Raw genomic sequence first — 25784 nt, forward strand, 5'->3', positions numbered from 1 at the left:
CATGTAAAAAATGTTTTATTTAATTTTAATTAATTAATTATTATTATAATAATTTTTTTTTTTTTTTTACAAATTTTTGTTCAAATTGTCCCAAGGGTCTTCAAATGTAATTTGAGGATATTAAATAATATTATATAAATATATTATTTAAGTACAGTATGTGCACGTATATATGTATCATATATATGTATCAAAAATATATCATTTTCAGTTTGTCTTCAATGACAGCTGTGTCCCACAGAAAACAGATTGTCTTATGTTATATTATTTTAGTTTGTATTTTTTTTAAATGGCAACTTTTCCTTTTACATCTCCTTAAACCAGCAAACTGCAGGGTTGATTAGCCAGCATTTCAACATCGTGTCCCGTTCACGCATGACCTCTAAATTAAAATAATGCTGTTAAATTGATAACAAAGTCTGAATGTGTGACAGCGCCAATGTAGATCTGCACTAAACTAGATTTTTCATGGTTCATGTGGCTTTTTGGGTTCATCCTAATTTTGTTGACACGTTATGTCTGTAGCTGGTGATGGAGTTTTGTGGTGCTGGTTCAGTGACAGACCTGATAAAGAACACCAAAGGAAACTCTCTGAAGGAAGAGTGGACAGCCTACATCTGCAGAGAGATCCTCAGGGTGAGTTTGTGTGTAGCGCAGGCTACTGAAAGACATTATTAGCTTCCAGAAGTGTTATTTTTGAAACGTGTTTCCACATTTGACCTTCCCCAGTTGAGTCTAACCTCCTCATCTGGTTTCGATAGGGTCTGACCCACTTGCATCAACATAAAGTCATCCATCGTGATATCAAAGGTCAGAATGTTTTGCTCACGGAAAATGCGGAAGTCAAACTAGGTAAGTTCACATGTCTGACGGCTACTACACATCTGTCACGACACGCTATCTTTACAAGAAACTTCCGTAAATGTGTATGAATCAGTGTTGAGGTTTGACTAACTAAGAGTAACTGCGATAATAACTGAACTACATTTTTGTTAACGTGTAATATCTAGAAACAGGCCTTTTTCCAGTAAGTAGCAGTACAGTGCCTTGCAAAAGTATTCATACCCCTTCATTTTTTTCACTCCTTATGTTGCTGGCTTATGTTAAACTGCTTTAAATTATTTTTTTCCATCAATCTACGCTCCATACACCATAATGGCAAAGCTTTTAACATCTTTGCAAATTTATTAAAAATAAAAAAAATTATTCCGTTGCATAAGTATTCATACCCTTATCTGGCACACTTGAAATTTAGCTCAGGAGCATTCATATTGCTTGTAGATGTTCCTACACTTGGAGTGGAGTTAACCTGTGGCAAATTCAATTGAATGGATATGATATGAAAAGGCACACATATTTTAATAAAAGGTCTAAGAGCTAAAAATGCATATCAGAGCAAAAACCAAGCCCTGAGGTTAAAAAAAAACTGCCTGTAGAGCTCAGAGACAAGATTTTGTCAAGCCACACATCTTTAGATTCCACATAGATTCATGTGGGGAAAAAAGTAATTTAAAAGAATTTAATATAAGGCGGCAACATAAAATGTGAAAAAAAAATTGAGGGGTATGAGTACTTTCGCAATGCACTGTATGTCATGGACAAATATGGCATTGCTTTTTCTATCTTACATTGGAGATTTACAATCAACCTAGATAAAAATAGTTCCTTTTAATTAAATGCATCTAATGTGCGAAGGTTTAATTTCCTCAGTAATTTGTCCTGAATTTGCCACAGGCTATTCATTACAAAGCTTATTGACATATGAAATTATTAACTTGATTCTGTTTATGCATGATTAAGTTGATTTTACATTTTTGGAGTGAAATAATGATATAAATTAGGTTGCTTTTTATTGTTTGTACAAAATGTACACTACAGTTCAGAAATGTAGGTCCGGTAATATATATTTTTAAATTATTTTGAAAGTAGTTTGTTATGCTTGCCTAGCCTACATTTATTTGATCAGACATACAGTAAAAAGCTACACTGCTGTTCAAATGTTTTTTTTAAAGAAATCTTTCTGCTCATCAAGGCTGTGTTTATTTGATTAAACATAGAGAAATAAATCAGTAATTAAATATCAAATAATAATATTACATATAATAATATACAGAAATAATATAAATAATAATATACTAAATTAAATATTATTGCAATTTAAAATAAGTTTTTATTTTAATATACTTTACAATATCATTTATTTCTGTGATGCAAAGCTGATTTTTCAGTATCATTACTCCAGTCTTCACTGTCATATGGTCTTTCAGAAATTATTCTAATATGCTGATTTGTTATTAGTGTTGGAAACGGTTGTGCTCCTTAATGGGTTTTTTTGCAACCGGTGATACTTTTTTAATTTATAAAAAATAGAAATCTTTTCTAACAATACAAGTTTTTTTTTATCGATTTTTATCAATTTAACACATCCTTGCTGAAAAAAGGTATTAATTTCTTTAAAAAAAAAAGAAAGAAAATGTTCTATTTAATGTTTTATTAACCACTGAATTCAGAAAAAAAGTATCAGGGGTTCCAAAAAAACCAAAACCCACAACAGTTTCAGCATATTAGAATGATTTTTGAAGGATCATGTGATACTGAAGACTGGAGTAATGATGCTGAAAATTCAGCTTTGGGTCACAGAAATAAATTATATTTTAAAGTATATTAAAATAGAAAGCCAATATTTTAAATTGAAATAATTTTTCACAATATTAAAGTTTTTTCTGTATTTTTAATCAAAGAGACGTAGCCTTGATGAGCAGAAAAGTCGTCTTTAAAGACATTTAAAATCTTTTGAACGGCAGTGTAAATATTATTGCAATTTAAAATAACTGTTTTCTGTTTTAATAAATGCCAAAATGTGATTTATTTCTGTTTGACACAGCTATATTTTTTAGATATTATTCCAGTCTTCAATCTCTCATGATCCTTCAGAAACAATTCTAATATGCTGGTTTATTGTAAATGTTGAAAACAGTTGTGCAGCTTAATCGTTTTTTTGAACCTGTGAAACTTTTTTTCAGGATTCTTTGATAAATAGAACATTAAAAAGAACAGCATTTATTTAAAAAAACAAAACAAAACAATTTTATAATAACATACACTAGCATTCAAACTTTGGAATCAGTTATTTTTTTCTTTCTTTCTTTCTTTGAAAGAAATTAATTAATTTTTATTTCAGCAAGGATGTATTAAATTAATAAAAAGTGATGGTAAAGACTTACATTGTTAAAAAAAATTCTATTTTGAATAAATACAGTTCTTTTTAACATTTTTATTCATTAAAGAATCCTAAAAAAGTATCACAGGTTAAAAAAAATACATATTAGAATGATTTCTGAAGGATCAAGACTGGAATAATGGCTGATAAAAATTCAGATTTGCATCACAGAAATAAATTAGACTTTAAAGTATATTCAAATAGAAAACCACTATTTTAAATCGCAATAATATTTAACAATATTACAGTTTTTTTTCTGTATTTTTAATCAAATAAATGCAGCCATGACAAGCAAAAAAGTCTTCTTGATAGTTTATGTATTCAATCTTGATGTCAAGATCCTTTAACTATCCTCATTGTTTTATGCCAGATAAATACTGCACTTAAAAAAATGAACTAGATACGTTTTATTAATAACTTGTGTAGATAATTACTTTTTTCAATAAGTAATTTTAATTATGAGAAGCTTGTAATTTCTCAACGCTGATTTGAGTGTGTCTGTGTGTGTTTATAAGGGTTGATTCTGTCTGTGTTGAGGAACCTGTGACCCTCCACTGGAGTTATTAGGGCTTGTCATCGAATTGTTTGAGTTTGGGAGACAGTTCAGGGTGGTTGCTATGACAACACTGCCTGCGGTGATGAGGGAAGAGTGGCACAGAGGCAGATGGCAGCATGCGCTTCATCAAAGACCTCTCCTCTCGTTACTGCACGCAGACACATTAAGGCCAAATCTTCCCTGTGTGTGTGATTGTGTGTGTTTGCAACAGTTGATTTTGGTGTGAGTGCACAGTTGGACCGTACCGTCGGTAGGAGGAACACTTTTATTGGCACGCCATATTGGATGGCTCCAGAGGTCATAGCCTGTGATGAGAACCCAGACGCCACGTATGACTTCAAGGTATTTCCAGCGATTCCTAATTACGCCGTCACTTTCTTCTAGCAACAGCTGATTGCTTCAGATACTAACAGCAGCGTTTTGTTACAGAGTGATCTGTGGTCACTGGGAATTACGGCGATTGAAATGGCAGAAGGAGCCCCTCGTAAGTCCAGCACGATGTTAAACACATCATAATGTGTTTTATATAAACACAGTGGTTGCTAAACACAAACACGTGTCTTTTTTTTTCAGCGCTGTGCGATATGCATCCTATGCGAGCACTTTTCCTCATACCTAGAAATCCAGCGCCCCGTCTCAAGTCTAAGAAGTGGTGAGTCAGGCCTCTCATTGTATTGAATATGTACAACCGATGAGTCAAAATGGGGGGAACTGATTGGTTTGTTCTCTGTAGGTCTAAAAAGTTTCAGTCATTCATTGAGAGCTGCTTAGTGAAGAATCACAACCAGAGGCCCAGTACTGAACAGCTCATCAAACATCCCTTCATTAAAGACCTTCCCAATGAGAGACAGGTCCGAATCCAGCTTAAAGACCACATTGACCGGACCAAAAAGAAGAGAGGAGAGAGGGGTGAGTTTGCTAGGTTTCTGTTAGGGCTGGGTTGATAATATTGATTACTTGATTTTAATCAGTCTTCATTTTGATGAAGCAATATTGATTTTTAAAGGGACAGTACACTCAAAAATGACAATTCTGTCATTAAATACTCATTCTCATGTCGTTCCAAATCTGTAAGACCTTCGTTCATCTTCTGAGCACAAATTAAGATATTTTTGATGAATTCTGAGAGTTTTTTGACCTTGCATAGACAGCAATGCAACTGACATGTTCAAGGCTCAAAAAGGTAGTTAGTACATTGTTAAAATAGTCCATGTCACATCAGTGGTTCAACTGTAATGTTATGAAGCTACAAGTACTTTTTGTGCAGTAAGAAAACAAAAATAATGATTTTAATGAAACAGTTCATCTTCCATGTCAGTCTTTGCCACATGTTTATGTGCGAATTCATGTTTATGCCAAAAAGTTAGATATTTTGAATCAATATTGAAATTGAAATCAAACTGAACAAGAAGTCTGTGAATCAGAATCGAATTGATTAATGAAATCTGTGTCCATACTGGCTCTATTTTTTGTAAAATAATAAGAATTGTAATTACACTATTTAATTTATTATACTGTTTTTTGTCATTTAAAATGTATTTTATTTATTTAATATTATTTTTAGTGAGTTGACTATTTAGTTACTTAAAAAAAAAACAAAAAAAAAAACTGAATACTTTTCATGCACATTTTTATGAATGGTTTTCATGTTGCTTTGTCACAACATTCATTATCTGATTCTGTCTTTAATTTTAAAGTATGTGTAAAGCAATATTAAATACATGTTCTGAGTTTTTCACATCAGAGCAAAATGTGTTATTAACCACCCAGTCAAATTTGAGTGATTTAAAAAAACAGGCAAGTGAATAAAATAAGTAGTGCTGTCAGTCGATTAAAAAAAAACAAACAAAATCATACGTTTTTTTCTGAAATTGTGATTAATAGTGAAATAATACCACCTGACATTTAACATTTTAAAAATGTACTTTTATATTGTAACGTTCAATCTTCAAATTAATGTAGAAGCAATATAAAGACAGTATATTTTTAATATTTGGTAAATATTTTTTTATGACTGAAGGTGAGTCCCAGTGTCTCTAGGAAATTGTTCTTTTTTCCTAATATTTAACCATTCACTAGAGCCATTCACATTATAGTATATTTATGAACTATCAATTTTAACAGTTTTATTAGATGTTAAAAAATAACAAATTCTAGTTTAGGTTAACTTAACCTCCACGTAAACCTATTATTTATCTCCAGCAAGTAGAAAATATACAAAAACTGAATAAAATTAGCAAACACTGAATACTAAAATTAAATATAGATGAATCATTAAAGCTACAAAAGTTATTGATTTTCATTTTTCTTTTGTTCTTTAATTAACTCTTTTCCCGCCAACGTTTTTGAAAACAGTTGCCAGTCACCACCAGCGTTTTTGCTGATTTTCACTAAAATTTCATGGCACCAGGATATTTTTATTCTAGCTTCAAGCATTGTATTTTTTTGTAATCAACACTTGAATGTAGGTAGGTTTCATAAAAAAAGCAACATTTTGAGCAAAAAGCTGAGAAAATAGCATTTTTATTAAATGCTAGTACATCTACAACATATTCAGTTCGATGATCAAAGCCAGTAGATGGCTTCCATCAGTACTTCCGAAGCTTGCACAGGCCTTCACCACTTCCTGGATCGACATTTCACCGTAACATTAGGCAGTTTTCTTTTATATGTGGTTAGTGTTGATAATCTCATTATTTTCCATATGCATATGCATACATGTGAGATTGCTCGTTTCTGCGTCTTCCTGGTCTGTGTTTTTGATCGGCACATTCTAGACTCATTCAGGAGATGCTTAATAGCACCCCCTAGCGTATAACAGTGAAAACACAAAAACCTGGAAAATAAATAATGCGGGAAAAATTAATCGGCTGCATTAACGCACTAATTTTGAAAAACCTTAATCTTACAATGCTGTATGATTATCTTTTTTTTCAGACGAGACCGAATATGAGTACAGTGGAAGTGAAGAGGAGGAGGAAGAGCGAGACATAGGAGAGCCGAGGTACATGGGCTTTTTTCCGTTCAGACCCACAAGCATGTGGGTACAGTGGAGACCTGATCGACTTAAAGATGATTTAACGTCTTCCTTACAGCTCCATCATAAACATCCCTGGGGAGTCGACCCTGAGGCGGGACTTCCTGCGCCTACAGTTGGCCAATAAGGAGCGCTCTGAAGCCTTGAGGAGACAACAGCTAGAACAGCAACAGAATGAGGAACATAAGCGCCAACTACTGGCAGAGAGGCAGAAACGTATTGAGGAGCAGAAGGAGCAAAGGAGGAGACTAGAGGAGGTAAGAGGAGTTTAAAGACTGGGTTTGCAGCCATGTTTCTGAAATCTTCAGTGTTAGAGTGGTGTATTAATATCTTTAAAGTTAAATATTTAATCTAAATATATTTAAAATTTGTATTGACTTATATAGTTTATTATTATTATATTATATTTTATTATATTATATAGTTAATAATTATATATATATATATTATATTATATTACATAAAGCACTTGTCGTTTTATTTTAGTATCTTTAAAGCTAAATATTTAATATAAATATATTTATAATATATTGATTTTATATAGTTTATAATTATTATATTTTATTATATTATTTACTTTAATTATTTAAAGCACTTTTCATTCTATTTTAATATCTTTAAAGCTAAATATTTAATATAAATATATTTATAATATTGCATTGATTTATATAGTTTATAATTATATTATGTAGTTTATAGTTGTTATATTATTTAAAGCACTTTTCATTTTGATATCTTTAAAAGTAAATATTTAATAAGTATATTTATATAAATATATTTATAATATCATATTGATTTATATAGTTTATAGTTATATTTTATTATTTTCAGTATTGTATAATTATTATTTAAAGCAGTTTTCATTTTATTTTAATATCTTTAAAGCTAAATATTTAATAAGCATATTTATATAAATATATTTATAATATTGTATTGATTTTATATAGTTTATAATTATTATCTTATATGGTTTATAATCATTATATAGTTTATAATTATATTATGTAGTTTATAGTTGTTATATTATTTAAAGCACTTTTCATTTTGATATCTTTAAAAGTAAATATTTAATAAGTATATTTATATAAATATATTTATAATATCATATTGATTTATATAGTTTATAGTTATATTTTATTATTTTCAGTATTGTATAATTATTATTTAAAGCAGTTTTCATTTTATTTTAATATCTTTAAAGCTAAATATTTAATAAGCATATTTATATAAATATATTTATAATATTGTATTGATTTTATATAGTTTATAATTATTATCTTATATGGTTTATAATCATTATATATGTTATATTATTTGAAGCACTTTTCATTTGAATATATGTAAAGCTAAATATTTAATATAAGTATATTTATAATGTATTGATTTGCATAGTTTATAATTATTATAGTTTATTATATTATGTAGTTTATAATTGTTATATTTAAAGCACTTTTCATTTTATTTTAATGTTTAAAGCTAAATATTTAATCAAAATATATTAAATTATATTATTCATTTATATTTAGAATTATTTCAACGGTTTTAAAATTATATTTTTTAAAGCTTTTACTTCTCTAAAATTAAATATTGAACCTAAATATTTATAGTATTGTATTATTTTATATATTTTTATAAGTAATTCTTACATTTCTATTATATTATTTAAAGCACATTTTATTGTATTTTAATATCATTAAAGCTAAATATTTAATTTGAATAATATTGTATTAATTCATATATTCATTTTATATATTTTTTATATATACTTATGAAATTAATTTTATTTTTATATTACATTACTTGAACCACATTTGATTGGATGAAACTATGAAAGTATGAGTTGTTCTGGATTGAAAAATACATTTCAGTGTAATAATATTATCGTAAACATATGCTAAATCATTAACAACAGCAGACATATGAATCAAAAAAATAAGTATTCACCATATTACCAAGTAATAGATGATTTTGAGCCAAAATCTCACACAGCCTCTGACATCAACAACAAAAGATATGGGAAGCATTTTCTTCTGCTTTCATGTGTGATTATATGCTTAGTTGCATTTCATTGTTTGCATTTAGCATTGTTTTTCTTGCAACCCTATCAGAACAAACAGACAATATGCTTTGCTATTATTCCGGTCACACTCAGACACACACTTCCTGTACTCTATTTTGTGTGTGTAATGGCTCATGAGATGACCGTCGGTTTTAAACTCCTTGGGAGACGCTGAGCTATGATCAGTCCACAGGAAGGTTACCCAACATCCTGGGAATTCTTCAAACGGCAGACAAAGAAAGACGACGAGCATTGAGCCAGCATAGATATTCCTGAGTTATGTGATGTAGGGTTTTCTCAGCAGGGGAGGAAGCAGAAAAACCTGTGGGGATGAATCAGGCGGCCCGGCTGGGCGTCAGCCTCTCATTCAGCACATCTATCTCCCGCTGGTCCACTGTCAGGCCGCCTCGTTTCAGCACAGCTCCTGTCAGCAGCCCCTGCTGGGGAAAGGCCATTCAGCATGGCTGCCTGCTCCAAATGCATTACCTTTTAAACTGCCACCTAGTGGTACAGGAAATAACTGCATGTGGGCTGATAGTTGGGGTCAGCATTGAGATATATTTTTAAGAATGGGAGGTTTATTAATGAGAACATGTGTTTATAATCTCACAGCAACAGCGACGGGAGAGAGAGCTCCGGAAACAGCAGGAGAGAGAGCAGAGGAGGCGCTATGAGGAGATGGAGCAGCTCCGGAGAGAGGAGGAGAGGAGGCATGCTGAAAGGGAGCAGGTACATAAGTGCTATTTGTGGCTAATTGTGGTCTACCTATGTTTTTTTGTAGGTAGAGGGAAAAAAGTGATGAGAGTTAATTTAGGATTTAAAATTTAAATATTTTAATGGTCATAATGGTCTCTCACTACAAACTAACCCATAATTCACTGTGCAAAAAGAGACGAGGAAGCTAAAGCATGCCAAAAATGTCAACTGAACTCATATGAACAGGAAGAGAAGAAATGAAGTGACGTGGCGGCTTCACATGCTCACACTCCACGCTAACAGACTCCCACTGATTCACCACTACAGAGATGGAGACGAGATGTACTTTCTGTTAATACATGGCACATATATTTAGAGATTGGTCAGAGATTGTTTAATTTATTTTATTTTTTGACATACCGATTATTTCAGTATTCTAGTGTTCAATAACTGGTATTTTATTCATGCATTTTCCAATGTTTTCTCTTCTAAAACATCCTAAACTATTTGTTCTGAGCTGGTTTTGCTTTAGGACACAGATTTTACAGTAAATATCAAGTTATGACAACACAGACCCAAATGGTTTATTATTTCGTCATATAGTTGTTTGTTACATTAATTAATATTTTAATATAAATAATAATTGCTGGCTTCCCACGCTCACACTCCACACTAACAGACTCCTACTGATTCACCACTACAGATGTAGAGACAAGATGTACTTTCTGTTAATACATGGCACATATATTTATTTTATTTTATTTTATTTTATGTTTAACATTTCCTACTCTAAAACATCCAAATCTACTTGTTCTCAGCTGGTTTTGCATTAGGACCCAGATTTTACAGTAAATATAAATTTGTATTTTATTTCTTTTTTATTTTAATTTAAAAATATATATTTTAATTTATTTTCATAATTTTCTCCTCCAAAGCATCCTAAACTAATTGTTCTTAGCTGTTTTTGCATTAGGACCCAGATTTTACAGTAAATATATATATTTTTTTATTATTATTAATTTGTATTTTATTTTATTTCTTTTTTTTTTTTATTTAAAAAAATATATTTTAATTTATTTTCAACATTTTCTCCTCCAAAGCATCCTAAACTAATTGTTCTTAGCTGTTTTTGCATTAGGACCCAGATTTTACAGTAAATATATATATTTTTTTATTATTATTAATTTGTATTTTATTTTATTTCTTTTTTTTTTTTATTTAAAAATATATATTTTAATTTATTTTCATAATTTTCTCCTCCAAAGCATCCTAAACTAATTGTTCTTAGCTGTTTTTGCATTAGGATCCAGATTTTACAGTAAATATCAGGTTATGACAACACAGACCCAAGTGGTTTATTATTTTGTTATATAGTTGTTTGTTATATTAATGAATACTTTAATACAAATAATAATTGCTGGCTTCCCACACTCACACTTCACACTAACAGACTCCTACTGATTCACCACTACAGATATAGAGACAAGATGTACTTTCTGTTAATACATGACACATATATTTAGAGATTAGTCAAGGTTTTTTTTTTTATTCTAGTGTTTAATAATTTTTATTTTATTTTATTTTCAAAATTTCCTCCTCTAAAACATCCAAATCTAATTGTTCTCAGCTGGTTTTGCATTAGGACCCAGATTTTACAGTAAATATCAATTTGTATTTTATTTTATTTCTTTTTTTTTTTATTTAATATAAAAAATATATATATATATTTTAATTTATTTTAAACATTTCGTCCTCCAAAGCATCCTAAACTAATTGCTCTTAGCTGTTTTTGCATTAGGACCCAGATTTTACAGTAAATATCAAGTTTTGTTTGTTTTGTTTTCCAGCATTTTCTCCTCCAAAACATCCTAAACTAATTGTTCTCAGCTGGTTTTGCATTAGGACCCAGATTTTATAGTAAATATCAAGTTGTGACAACACAGACCCAAAGTTGCTTATCCAAAAAAATCTGTACATTAAAGTTGATTAACATTATTATGAACAACATGCAATGTTTTGTTTTGCAAATGTGCAAGATAATTAATATTCAGAATTTTTTTTTCTGCTTTTTGGTTGATAGCAATGATAACCAAATATTTATTATTGATATGCAATCAATAAAAACACATTATTAATAAATATTGTAATACAAATAATGGTAACACTTACAATAAGGTTCCATTAGATAATTTACTAAATAATAACTGCAACAGTATTTTTGTTTAAACGTATTATTGAAATAAATGGGTGAATATTGATGACGAAAAAAATTAGAATAAACAGTGAAAATGTTTTTTTGATCAGTCTTGCCGTGTAAACATAAACACAAACATTACCACTAGGAATCTGTCAAGACACATGCACACTTTTTTTTAAGCAGACATGCATGAAGAGAGCATGTATCCGTGCACTCCGTTTTAATCATATGTGTAATGCACCGTGCACTTTGTTCTCAACTGTAACTGTCCACTCAGATATGCATATCAGACTCTCACATGCCTCAACCTCTTATTTAATGCATTCTCTCCAGTCTATGACTCGCTTCGTCCAGAGAGAAAAATGTTCTGCTGGATAGTATGCATATTTAAAGCGCCCACCCACCCTTTCAAATGCAGTTGGGCTGCACATGCCCTGTTCAATAGTGAATGAGGACGTCTCACGGGCCGTGTGTGAGAATCTGTGCAGGGACAAATAAGAACGACCGAGCCATTAATGAGAGTAAAGATAGAGAAGTTCTCACTCATGCCAAAAGTTAAGTGAAGTTAGCCATTGAGTTTGAAATTCAGTTTAAATTAGACACGCCCCTTTCCACAAACTCCGCCCTTTAAAGTTACTTTTGACACAGTTGTAATCAGAGATGTGTCCTCCACACTGGTACATATAATTAGGGCTGTCACTAACGATGATTTACGATTAATCAAGTAAATGGATAATTATAATTAATTTTTTATAGTAATAAAAATAGACCTAAGTGGAAAATAGCCTTTAAATGTACTTATTATACATATTTAATAGCAATGAGGCAATAATAATCAGTTCAAATACATTATGAAAAGCAAGTAATTATATGGTTTTATTAAACAAAACTGTTAAAATACATACTGTATTATAACAATGGAGCTAATGTGCATTACGCATTATAAGAAAAGACTGCAGAGGACGCCAACGGCCTGACAATTGTTTTTACACTTTACTGCGCGATCTAATCCCTGTTTAATATTGACTCAACAACATATAATTTAAATGTCCACTTAATCTTTAATATTTGGCCATTTCTTGATAGAAAAGCTACAGCCACTGTAATTTCTTGAATATGTGGACATCAAAACGTGTAAACTCAGGGTGAGGGTTTAAACTTTTATTTTGAAATCACGACGAACAGTTAGCATTTTGAGATGCTAAGGTATTCACCTGTGTTTGCGTAGGTTTATAAATTATCTACCCTACAAATCTTGTTTAATCTTTTCATAGAGAAAAGAGCATTTGAATATGTCTCGCTAATAAGGCTACTTTTCTCTACAGATTCCTTTTTGTAAGTCCTTTTGCTTGTTTTATGCCTAAGCACACTGCTTTGCTCTATAATGCTGTAATTATACACTACACTAATTATTAAACTGTACACTACTGTACAGTTTGGGGTCAGTAAGATTAAAGGGATAGTTGATGCAAAAATGAAAATTTTGTCATTAATTACTCAGCCTCATGTCGTTCCAAACCTGTAAGACCTTTGTTCATCTTCAGAACACATATTAAGATATTTTAGATGAAATCCGAGAGCTTTCTGACCCTGCATAGACAGCAATGCAACTACCACATTTAAGGCCCAGAAAAGTAGTAAGGACATTGTTAATAAAGTCCATGTGACATCAGTGGTTCAACCGTAATTTTCTAAAGCTAAAACTAAAAATGATTTTAACTTACAGTACTACAAAAGGCATTATTAGAGGTGATTCCCATTCATATCCTATTGCATTTCATTTTGCAGCTATTGCCTAGAAGGCAGTTGGATTGTGTGCTGCACCTTTCACACTTTTTGTCATTTTGATAAAATGGTTTAAATCCGAACCAACTTCTAATACTTTTTCTTTCTGGGCGACATTCCCCTGGAGCAGTCTGGGGTTAATTGCCCTGCTCCAGGAAATTAGGATCAGGGTCCTAAGTGACTCTCTAGTGCATTGATGGCTCATTCCACGGTTTGAACCAGTGACCTTTGGGTAGTGAGCTCATCACACATAAGGCCACCTGGGATCTAGACAGGGATGAAAGTTATTATCAGGGTTTCTTACCTTTAGATTTGCTTGATTAATCTTTCATTCTTTCAACTCTTTGAAGGCCCTGTCATCTCTTTTTCTCCTCTTTCTCACTCTGATGCGCTGTGCTATGGGGTTAGGAGTATATTCGCCGGCAGTTAGAAGAAGAACAAAGGCAGTTGGAGATTCTTCAACAGCAGCTTCTCCAAGAACAAGCTCTTCTCCTGGTAAACTATCACTTCGACTCTCACCTTTAAAGTTCTTGCACTTCCTTTCTTTTCATCTTCTGCGCTTATGCCATCTGTTGTTCCCCTCCACGATCGGTGCACTCACAGAGAGTATCGATTTTGTGAATTGATCTGGGGCGTTTGGGATTTGTAGCGGCTGTGTTTGTTATTGCTCAGTTTTCGGGGAAATTAGACTCAGGATCCACGGCCATCAGGTCATCGGTGGGATTAGTTTATAGAGCTGTTGAGTTTGAAGTTCTGATAGCCTCTAGTTATTTTTAGGAGTACAAAAATCTCATGTGGTTATCTACTCCATATACACTACCAGTCAAAAGTTTTTGAACAAGATTTTTCGTTTTTTAAGAAGTCTCTTCTGCTCATCAAGCCTGCATTTGTTTGATTCAAAGTACAGCAAAAACAGTAAAAATGTGAAATATTACTATTTAAAACAAATGTTTTCTATTTGAATATATTTTAAAATGTAATTTATTCTTGTGATTTCAAAGCTGAATTTTTTTCAGCATCATTACTCCGGTCACTTGATCCTTCAGAAATCATTCTAATATTCTGATTTGCTGCTCAAAAACATTTATTATTATTATTATTATTATTATTATGATTATGTTGAAAACAGGTGAGTAGAATTTTTTTTCAGGTTTCTTTGAAACATATATCTGAAATAGAAATTTTTGTAACATTATAAATGTCTTTATCATCAATTAATAAATTACATTTTAAAATATATTCAAATAGAAAAAAGTTATTTTAAATGGTAAAAATATTTCAAAATTGTAATGTTTTTGCTGTGCTTTGGATCAAATAAACGCAGGCTTGGTGACCAGAAGAGACTTTGTTACAAACATTAAAAATCTTACTGTTCTAAAACTTTTGACTGGTAGTGTATGCTTCAAGTTGCTCTTTTCATCTCATTCTGGTTCTCTGTTGTATCTAGGAATACAAACGGAAGCAGCTGGAGGAGCAGCGGCAGGCCGAACGGTTACAGCGACAGCTGCAGCAGGAAAGGGCTTACTTGGTCTCACTGCAGCAACAGCAACAAGAACCACGACCTGCAGACAAAAAACAACTGTACCACTACAAAGACTCTGTCAACCCCAGTGACAAACCGGCCTGGGCTAAAGAGGTACGGAGAGATCTTGTTAGGACTCTTACATGATTTGTACTATCTAGGGTTGGGTGAAAATATATTTCTGATTAATTGCAATCTTCCTCAAATGATCCCAGTATTGATTCATAAAATCCTGCATATGAGTTTAATTAAAAGACAAGAAATGTCTTTTTTTTGAGGGCTGCATGCAAAAAACCTACAACACAACACACACAGTCCAATTCATGAACAAATTAGTTTTATGAGCCGGTTCATTTTAGTGAATCAAAGATACACAAGCAGTAGGCTGATTCACTAAATAAATGACTTTTATGATTCATTTCTTTTTAAAGACACAAAAATGTACACCAGAAAAGCCTGATTCACAAAACAAATTATTCTAATGGTTCTTAAACAAATCCTACACCCCATTATTATAGCCCAGATTCACTAAACAAGTGATATGGGTCTGTTTAGTGAATCAGAAATATACACCATATAAGTATAGCCTGATTCGTGAGACAAATCGTTAAGTTGGTTCTTTTAATGATTTGTTCAAAAAAAAAGTGAGGTTCTCTACCAGTTTACATCTGAAACATTGCCCTGTAAAATTTACAGCATTAGCAGAAAGCAGGGTTTGTACAAGGTGCTTAAAGTACTTGAATTTAACTTTTTGAAATGTAAGGCCTGGCAAACCCTTGAAAATAGTATTGTAAACATGGGTGAAGATGCAAGAACAGGAACAGATGAATCAGATCAATTAAGTGAGTCATTTAAGCTGGAACTGCCCTGATTGATTCAAAGCGATTAATTTATTTCAAGCAATTCACTAGCAAAAACCAAATAAAATTAAGAGTCATTCGTTTTCGAATTTCAACATTGCTTGTAATTATTTTATTTTTGCGTCGCAACGTGATTCACTGTTTCAAAGCACTCCAATCAGATCCCGTATCACGAATCATTTGATTCAGATCAAGCTTTCAATCTCTTATCACGAATCATTTGATTTAAATCAAAACTTTGGAGCAGGTATCCGAATCATTTGACTTAGTCTGAAACTTTGTTTATCTTAAATCATTTGATTTACATCGGGACTTTGGAGCGCATATCACAAACCATTTAATTGGGATTAAATGGAACTTCATAGCGGGTTCTTGAATCATGTGACAGTGATTCGCAAATTGTATGATTCGTGGAATTATTCAAGAACCCACTCTGAAGTTCCGATCAATATCAAATGATTTGCGAACCGCGAGTCCTGATCTGAAATGATGATTCAGGAATCATCGTGAAGCGTGCAGCGTGGATTGTGAATCATTTGATTTTGATCGGAATTCAGAGCGGGTTCTTGAATAATTCCACAAATTGAATGATTCGCATTTCATGAACCGCGGTCCAAGTCCTGATCTGAAAGAATGGTTTGCAAATCATTATTCAGATTGGGACTTCAGAGCGTGGTTTGCAATTAATTTGATTCAGAGCGGAACTTCAGAGAATGTTCTTGAATCATTCCATGAATTGAATGATTTGCGATTCATGAATCGTGAACTGCGCTCTGAGCCCTGATCTAAAATGATGGTGCGCTAATTATTCAGATCAAGACTTCGGTGTATGGATTGTGAATCATTTGATTTACATCGGAACTTCAGAGCGGGTTTGTGAATCTTTTTTCTGAGTTTTTTTTTCCCTGAACAGTTGAAAACATCAAGCCATAAGTGAGATCTCTGATTAAAGTCCTTGAAAATCAAAAATGTAGTGCTTAAAGTCCTTGAAAGTCCCGGAATTTTATTTTACAGTATCGATATGAACCCTGAGAGAGATAATGTAATTTATATGTAATCAAAATGAACATTATAACTAAAATAAATCCAAACGAATCAGAACTGAATGAAGAGGTTATGAATCAGAATCAAATCGAATCAGGAATCTGTATTGATACCCATCCCTAGAGCTCATAGTCAAGATTCTCCTGCCACTGATTGTAGACATGTTGTCAGTTTTCTCATTTGCTCTTGCTAATGGTTTCATTTGATCAAATTCTTCAGGTTGGTGCCCACATATGACGCATCTCTTCCTGTCAATAACTTTTTATTAGTTTCAGAATCCACTGGAAGCTCTGAAGTGGCCTCCCCTGCGTCCTCAGTTTCGTGGGTCATAATCTGAATGCTTTTATTGTGCTTATCTGAACACAGGTGATGGAGAGGGCTCAGAGTAACTCCCCTCGAATCCCTCCCAAGAAGCACCATTCGTTTAACAGTCCTGGAGAAAAACGTGTCGGCCAAGTCCTCCCTCTTGACAAGAGCTCCTCTAAACAGCCCACGAGGCCCCCCTCGTTCCCAGCAGCCTCCTACTCGAGAGAGTTGGATCTGGCCGAGCCACAGCTCAGGGTAGTCAGTGGGCCAAACGTTCCTAAAATCCGTGTGTCTTGCGAGCCAGATCCATCCCAGGTGGCCAGGATGGTCCAGCAGCATCTTGAGCAAGAGTCCCGGGGCCGTAATCCCGGACAGTCCAGCAAAGGGGCTGATATTGAGAGAGACTTACACGTCTCAAAGGTCTGCCTCCGCTAGCATGACTTATTCGTGTGTCCTTTTTCACCATGACCTAGACGCTTACCAATCTGGTCATGGTACATATTCAAAGAATGAATGGGGAAAAAGATTCTGTCGGGGCATTTGGATGATCTCTCTTGGAATGCCTTGTTTCTGTTTTCCTCTGGTTCTCCGGGTGAACGTGTTCCTTTAGGTTCTGTCTCCCAGTTTGGTGGATTTTCTTCAGACAGCTTCCGCTCTTGCTGTTGTCTTGTTCTAATTTTCCATAATCTTCTCTTTGATCTCACCTGTCGCTCCTCTTTACAGAAAGATGATGACAAAGGAGCATGGGATTGTGGGAAGTGAGAAATGAGAGAAGTTTGGATGTGTTGTGCCACAAATGTAGGTTTAGACTGGTGGTTCTCAACCTATTTGACTCCAAGGCCCACCAAGATATTTCTGATCTTTATTTACAGAAACTAGGAGTGTCAATACATTTAAAATAATTTAATTAATTATAAATAATTAAATTATAATCCTAATATCTGAATGTTCATGGTTTACACCTTTTATTAGCAATGATTTTACAATTCTACTCTTAAATTATTTGTTTACTCACAAATGGCGGTTTTACAGAGTTTTAATATAAAATATTAAAAAATATTACAGAGCTTGACAATTATTTTTAGAATAAAGGTTTTGATTTTTCTTATGCCAAAAATCATTAGGAAATTAAGTAAAGATCATGTTCCATGAAAATATTTTGTAAATTTCCTATTATCAAAAGTTAATTTTAGTGATTAGTAATATGCAATGCCTAGAACTTCATTTGGACAACTTTAAAGGTGATTTTTCTCAATATTTTAATTGTTTTTTTTTTTTTGCACACTCAGATTCCAGATTTTTTTTTAAATATTTGTATCTCAGCCGAATATTGTCCTATCCTAACAAAGCTTATTTATTAATTTATCAATTTACCCTTATGATTGGTTTTGTGGTCCGGGGTCACATATATATCACGATGTAGTTATTTTTGCTTTAAATAAGGTCTTAATGATAACAACATTTTTGATATCATAGAAATGTCATAATCCTTGTCACCAGTGTCAATATCGCAAAAAGAACTAATGCTAGCCTAAAAAATAAAAAGCTCACTAAAGACAAGTAAACAGTCAGTGATTAAATAAAAATAACTAATTACAAGCAATAGGACAAAAAACTACAGTACAACAAATAAATAAGAAATGCTGTATACATTATAAAGTAATCAAATGTATAAAAACACTGTATAATCTTCACTGTGTAAATGAAATATATTTTTCTTCTTATTAAAGTTACAAAAGTGATTTAATCAAAAGCAATGAGAAGCAATGATTTTCTCTCTTTTGTTGTTTGATAAATGAATGACAGACAGCAGGAATATTAGACTGCTGTCACTTTAAGAGCTGCCCGGATCCAATATACAGTTACTTGCGTGTTTTCTTTCTCAGCTGTTTGCTTTCACTTAAAACCTAAATTACTGTTTACGAGGATACTTGCAAAGTATCAAGTGTCAAACATTCAAGGCGAGAAAAATAACTCCCGTGCTCTATGAGCACAGTTATAATGTGTGCATACATATAGCGAAATTAGTTCTCTTTCACTGCTGATTGCGCTTTAACGGCTTAAAATCGTTTGTTTTTAAAGCACAATGCTTAAACACATGCAAACGATAAGTTTTCATGACCACATGGCACAGCAACGTAACGTGAGCGTGTAACCGCAATAAAGACACTAGTCCAAAATCTCTACCAATTAACAGATTTCTACCAGTTAGTCGTGTCTACCAGCCTATCTCCCACACCTACTTGTAGGCGACATAGAAGTTTGCTGAAGCCTTCTAGTGGGTCCCGGCCCCCCTGTTTGAGAACCACTGCCATTATTTAAATTACAAAGGGTTGTTGGTAAGGGGTTACTTGTGTTATTTGTAGGCACAGATCGGCCATTTCATATCCAAACCTCCCTCAATTCTCAGAGACGAAATAATCATGGTTTTCTCACTAATGTGTCTTTTCTGTCCCGTTGGTCACTCAACTTCTAGGATGGCCATAAGTGATTCTTTTCTTGTCCGAAAATGCTTGTGAATGGTGCATGACATTTTTGAGGCTTGTTGTTTGAATTTGAGATTTCACAGAATCTTCTTTAACATAGTGGACATAATGGACTAAACGATTTCTTTCTTTCTCCTGTCTTTAACCTGATGGTATTTCTTTTTCTGTCGTTTGGTTATACGTTTCATCTTTGCTTATTGAGTCATTTTATTGGGCCTGCGGAAGTGAATCAAAGCTTATCTACAGTCAAGCTAAGTGATGAGGTCTAAAAATATCTAAAATGTCTCGTAATGAGGCCGTCTTCTTAATTTGGGACAGGCGGATTTCAGCAAAGATGTAAAAACTCAATCTTGGGTGATTTATGTGAATGCTAAAGACGAATAAGAATGACAGAGAAGTCTACAGTTCTCATCATATTATAAGCGGTTCTTATTAAAAGGTAAACTAATTTGTTTCTATTTTAAATATATGTGATTAAATATTTAAAATTTGCGGAAGTTGTGCAACCCTACAGTGTCACGTATCAGCCACTTTACACGTTTCGCAGTCCACTCTGACTCTAAAGCAAAGAGGAAACAGACTGGTTGTGAGAAGTTGCATGCACGCTAACATCCTCTCTGTCTGTCAGGTTGAGGAACGCTCCAAGCTGAACCGCCAGAGCTCTCCGGCTCTCCAGCACAAAGTGGCCAACCGTATTTCCGATCCCTCCCTGCCTCCTCGCTCAGAGTCCTTCAGCAGTGGAGGCATACAGCAGTCCCGGACGCCTCCCATGCACCGCCCAGTAGAGCCTCAGGTACTCCCTGACCTCCTGATCTGTCTTTATAGAGACGGATATGTTGTGCAAAACACTGACCCCAGAGTTCTCCCTTCAGATGGCGCACCTGGTCTCTGTGAAGTCCCATGGCTCTTCCATGACGGGATCCCAGTCGCTGCATGATCAGTCCTCTCAGGGCGTCTCAGCCTTCCAAGAGGGTATGTCGCCTCACCGACCCCCGATGCCTCGGCAGAACTCTGACCCCACGTCAGAAACCCCGGCCCCACCGCCTCGTATCACCAGCCGAGACGAAAAGTTTGACCGCAGCTCTTGGCTGAGACAGGAAGATGATGTCCCTCCAAAGGTGATCATCTGGAATGAAACACATTGCCCCTAAAATCCAGTGACATTAATAATAATTCATTTGGAAGTGTGGTTCTCAACAAGTGGATCACAATATTTAACTGACCATATAATTAAGCATAGTTAAAGGGACAGTTCACCCAAAAATACTCACCCTCATATCATTCCAAACCACTAAGACCTTTGTTCATCTTCAGAACACAAATTTAGTTTTTTTTTCTGCTTTCTGACCCAGCATAGACAGCAGGTTTTAAATTAACGAGGGCTTGTGGCAAAAAAAGCCACCAAAATGAACAAAAATGCCAAGTCAAGGCAAGGAGTGCAAAAAATGCCTTTGCACAATTAAACAATGTATTACAGCTTTCGCTGTTAAAATTAAATGTGAAAAGGAATAAAAAGTGTCAATTAAACGGAATTACATTTAGATTCAGTCACACTGCATCAGTTAAACCTGTTTCCTGAGTGCAAGTCATTCATAAATGTGTAATGCATTACTAAATGTGATAATACAGGATATAAAAAACAAATCTATATTTAAAACTCTAAAGTGCATTTTGGTTAACATCTGTTAACATGCTTCAGGTTCCCCAAAGGACCACTTCCATATCCCCTGCACTGGTGAGAAAAAATTCTCCAGGGAATGGACCGGGTGGATTGGGACCGAGAACCGGAGCACATCTGATTCGAGCCAGGTATATTCCACTTTTATCTTCCATCTTCATTTGAAACTAATTTTACATATTTTACTGGAGGTCAAGTTTGCCTTTAATGCAAATACAAGGTTTTGTAACCATATATATGACCCTGGACCACAAAACCAGTAGTAAGTGAATCCGAAATGACAACCTCTACATCTTCCTTGCATCCTATCGTTGCCACAGTAACCCAGACCTGCGGATTTCCATGGAGTCTGCTATCCAGAGAACCAGCAGTGGGAGTTCTTCCAGTTCTAGCACGCCCAGCTCTCAGGGCGGCTCCAGCGAGAGGAACCGTGTGGGAGGTGAGAGACCCTCAGGAATATTCTCTCAGTCTGAGCACCTGCACTAGGGCTCTGCACACCTTGAGTCTTGATGTTCGATTTTCCCACAGGCTCCAGTAAACCTGAGGGATCTCCAGCAGTGTCCCAAGAATCCAAGCCCAAAACCCAGGAGGAGAACAGGGAGGTGACCAGACCCAGCCGACCAGCGGTAAGAAACACTTTTTCCAGAATCCACAGTATAACTGTGCTTCAAATGTTTCTGCTTTCACAGAGCTGGTTTCCGAAACCAAAAATGAAAACATCTAACCCTAAACTAACTTCTTTCAAGATTTCTTAAACATGCTGCTTTTTAAGATCTGCATAGTTGTTGATGTCCAAACATGATGTCTTTACCATCAATTAAATACCCCATTAAATCAAAAATAGAGTTTTGTGGCTTTCAGTCCATCGTTTAGCTTTTAAATCACCTATATGCTACTGAACTCCTTCAGTATGTCCCACCCAAACTTCCTGTTTAAACGGGAAGTACCTCAACGCAGTGATTTTATGGGGTCTTTAATACATCACCAGTGAATCAAGTCTCATTTGAGCTAACTACTCATAACCTTTCCATAACCTCTAGCTAGCTTAGATATGTAGATGCTTCTCACTTGGCTCAAAGTTGAAAAGTTTGTGTCGCTTTGTGTTACTAACCATTTTCTCATTTAACATTTTGTCTAATCCGCTCAAATGTTCCTCCACGCGTGGTTCTCTATTGTCGATTCTCTTTCTCCAGAGTTATAAGAAAGCCGTAGATGAGGTTAGTGACATCTCCGCACTTCATCTCTCTCTCTGCCCATGTTCGTGCTCCTTACATTGAAGCGCTCGTTTGCTGTCTGTCTCATCTATTTCTGTCACACGCCCTCTCATGTCTTCAATCGTTCTCTCATCAATATTTCACGCCATCTCTCATTCCTTAACTCCCCTCCAATCTTTCTGTCTGTCGCTCTCTTTCACAGCTTCAGACGCCGTGTCAGTCACCATCATTAGCTGCACATTTCTCCATCGCACCAATTTGTCACAGTCGTTCACAGTGTCAGTAATCCTTGACACCGGCTCAGAGTTTTCACTGTTACCTAGGCAACATCTGTCTTAGGCCACAGAAAAGGGATTTTTTTGTTATGAAGTATTGTTACATTTAGTGGTAAAAGAAGGGACCTGAAATTGTTGCTTTTTTTTTTTTTAAGAGATAGTTCACCCAAAAATAAAAATTCTGTCATTAATTACTCACAATCATGTTGTTCTAAACCTGTAAGACCTTCGTTCATCTTTGGAACACAAATGATGATATTTCTGATGAAATGCGAGAGCTTTCTGACCCTGCGTAGATGCAACTGACACGTAGCTGGGTCTATACAGCGCTCGAATTTCATCAAAATATCTCAGTTTGTGTTTCGAAGATGAATGAAGGTGTTACGGGTTTGGAATGACATGAGATTGAGTAAATAAAACAGAATTTTCATTTTTGGGTGAACTAACCAGGTAAGGTTATTTAGTTCTGTAACTTTTTGAGAATATTGACCTTTGATTTAATTTGACAAAAACAAGGCAGGTGAGGGATTGAAGGGATTTTTAGGGCTGGGTGATAAAACTATAACAATAATTATCGTGGTACAAGTTTCCTTGATAAAACCACACAACAAGATTTCAATAAATGTTTGATATAATCCAATGTGAAGCACTTAAATTCAGTGAAGAACACAAATGACTTCGGTGATTTAAAGTAGTTCACTTCCAGAACAACAATTTACAGATAATGTAAATCCAAGATGTTCATGTCTTTCTTTCTTCAGTCATAAAGAAATTGTTTTTTGAGGAAAACATTTCAGGATTTTTCTCCACGTAATGGACTGCTATGGTGCCCCGAGTTTGAACTTCCCAAAATGCAGTTTAAATGCAGCTTCAAACGATCCCAAATGCGGTTGTAAACAATCCCAGCCGAGGATGAAGGGTCTTACCTAGCGAAACGATCAGTGATTTTTATTAAAAAGACATGACCTAACTGTCATGACCTGGAAAAAAACAGAGGTCGGGAAGAGCAAAACAAGACGAGCGTTAGAGATTAAAAAGTATATAAATTGTATTATTTTTATGAAAATAACCGATCGTTTCGCAAGATAAGATCCTTTTTCCTCGGCTGGGATTGTTTACAACCACATTTGGGATCGTTTGAAGCCGCATTTAAACTACATTTTGGAAGTTCAAACTCGGAGCACCATATCAGTCCATTATATGGAGAAAAATCCTGAAATGCTTTCCTCAAAAAACAACTTCTTTACGACTGAAGAAAGAAAGACATGAACATCTTTGATGACAAGAGGGTGAGTACATTTATCTGTCAATTTTTGTTCTGGAAGTGGACTTCTCCATTAAAAGCAAAAATCTGCCTTTAAACTTAATGTAACTAAAGATTTGAAGTTGATCGTGATAATTATCGCTACTGATATGATTTACTGAAATTGTATCATTTTTTTTTTTTTTTTTGGCTAGGCCTGTTGAAAGTACTGTACTTTTATTCCTCACAACTTTTTAATTTCTCTCAAATATGACGAGATTTTTTTTAAACAAAAAGACAAGATTATGTCTTTAAACAATCTTGCATTTTGCTTTAGATTGTGCACAGCAGCTCACTCCAGGTGTTAGGTTGCATATATTATCAAAAATGGAAATTAGCATCTCATTCAAGCATCAGTGCTAAAATGTAAGAGCACAAGAGTTGAATTCTGGTTTCTCAATGGCGTTTTCTCTCTATCTGGCTGCCTGGTGGCCTGTCGACAGGAGGAGCTGGTAAGACAGAACCAGAGCGGGAACTGCTGATCCCTACTAACCTTCTGCATGCAGGGCACAGGCCTCAGGAACAAACCCTAGTTCTGCTTCAGTTACTCAGTGTTCTAGTCTATAATTTCTCTGACTTGTGCACGTTATGGTTTATACGGTTGTGCATCATTCTTGGAAATGATGGCGGATGTTTTTTTTATCCCACATTCAGAGTTGATTTGTGGAGCTTTATAAAATATTTTACTTCATTTGCTTATCTGTGATGTTTTGCTTATTAGTTTGTTTCTGATAATCTCTTTGGTGCCATTTATGACCTAAATGTGCAAAACAAAGTTTATTGTCATGACTCCTACTAACAGATATAAATTGCTGTAGTATATGCTCTTCACAGGCTTTAAACATTAAGTGCTGTTTATATTTTAGTGGATTCATTGTTCACTAGAGACAAGATCAAGCAGATCAAGGCATGAATGAAGTCTTACACATCTTCTTTGTCTTCCTCTCCCTTCTCTGACCCATCATTCCCCGTCCTAAAGGACCTCACTGCTCTGGCCAAAGAACTTCGTGAGCTGCGAACCAATGAGGAAACCAACCGGCCTCCTAGGAAAGTGACGGATTACTCCTCGTCCAGTGAGGATTCAGAAAGCAGTGAGGAGGAGGATGGAGAAGGCGGTGCTCATGATGGAACTGTGCCCGTTAGTGATATTCCACGCATCATGTGAGTGTTTTCACACATCTTGTTTTTCCTGTATTATGACAACAAACATGGTTTCAAACAAAGCCTCAGCAGAACTGTTTGCGCTTTAATTCAGGGATTCGTTACTGAATCGTTTGAAAAAATCAGTTGAATGAATGACTCAATGACTCACTCATGCAGTGATTTGCCGGCACCTACTGGTGATTTTAGGTTTAGATTTAAAGTATGTTTTAAACAGTCATTTCAAACACAAATTTTATTGATTCTGATTTCATTTGATTGGTAACAGCCCTGCAGTGTCTTACTATTTAAATTTATTGATAAATGTAACCGTTTGACACAAAAATGATGCATACATTTATTTAGGTTAGAAAAAAAACTGGCCTTATAAAAGCAAAAATGCCCA

General features: G+C 34.3%; 1 protein-coding gene across 7 annotated transcripts in view; it reads left to right on the plus strand.

The window, feature by feature from the left end:
• The window catches only part of tnikb (TRAF2 and NCK interacting kinase b), an 83942-nt gene that overhangs the window by 40063 nt on the left and 18095 nt on the right, over positions 1 to 25784 (plus strand). For 4 of the 7 annotated variants that reach the window (XR_007825678.1, XM_051098815.1, XM_051098818.1 and 1 more), the window contains exons 5-22: positions 526 to 636; positions 762 to 852; positions 3988 to 4118; positions 4206 to 4260; positions 4350 to 4428; positions 4510 to 4685; positions 6714 to 6780; positions 6872 to 7070; positions 9485 to 9601; positions 13959 to 14045; positions 14998 to 15186; positions 17343 to 17702; positions 20397 to 20561; positions 20641 to 20886; positions 21468 to 21577; positions 21767 to 21885; positions 21975 to 22072; positions 25218 to 25399. Coding sequence is in view for 6 of the 7 variants with exons in the window: in XM_051098815.1 (XP_050954772.1) it covers positions 526 to 636; positions 762 to 852; positions 3988 to 4118; positions 4206 to 4260; positions 4350 to 4428; positions 4510 to 4685; positions 6714 to 6780; positions 6872 to 7070; positions 9485 to 9601; positions 13959 to 14045; positions 14998 to 15186; positions 17343 to 17702; positions 20397 to 20561; positions 20641 to 20886; positions 21468 to 21577; positions 21767 to 21885; positions 21975 to 22072; positions 25218 to 25399 (2582 nt within the window). In the remaining variant the exon portion in view is untranslated. The remainder of the gene's footprint in view (positions 1 to 525; positions 637 to 761; positions 853 to 3987; positions 4119 to 4205; positions 4261 to 4349; positions 4429 to 4509; positions 4686 to 6713; positions 6781 to 6871; positions 7071 to 9484; positions 9602 to 13958; positions 14046 to 14997; positions 15187 to 17342; positions 17703 to 20396; positions 20562 to 20640; positions 20887 to 21467; positions 21578 to 21766; positions 21886 to 21974; positions 22073 to 25217; positions 25400 to 25784) is intronic. The other 3 variants (XM_051098819.1, XM_051098816.1, XM_051098820.1) reach the window with 3 other exon arrangements.

This window comes from Labeo rohita, chromosome 24 (genome assembly GCF_022985175.1).
Source record: "Labeo rohita strain BAU-BD-2019 chromosome 24, IGBB_LRoh.1.0, whole genome shotgun sequence".
Lineage (NCBI taxonomy): Eukaryota > Metazoa > Chordata > Actinopteri > Cypriniformes > Cyprinidae > Labeo > Labeo rohita.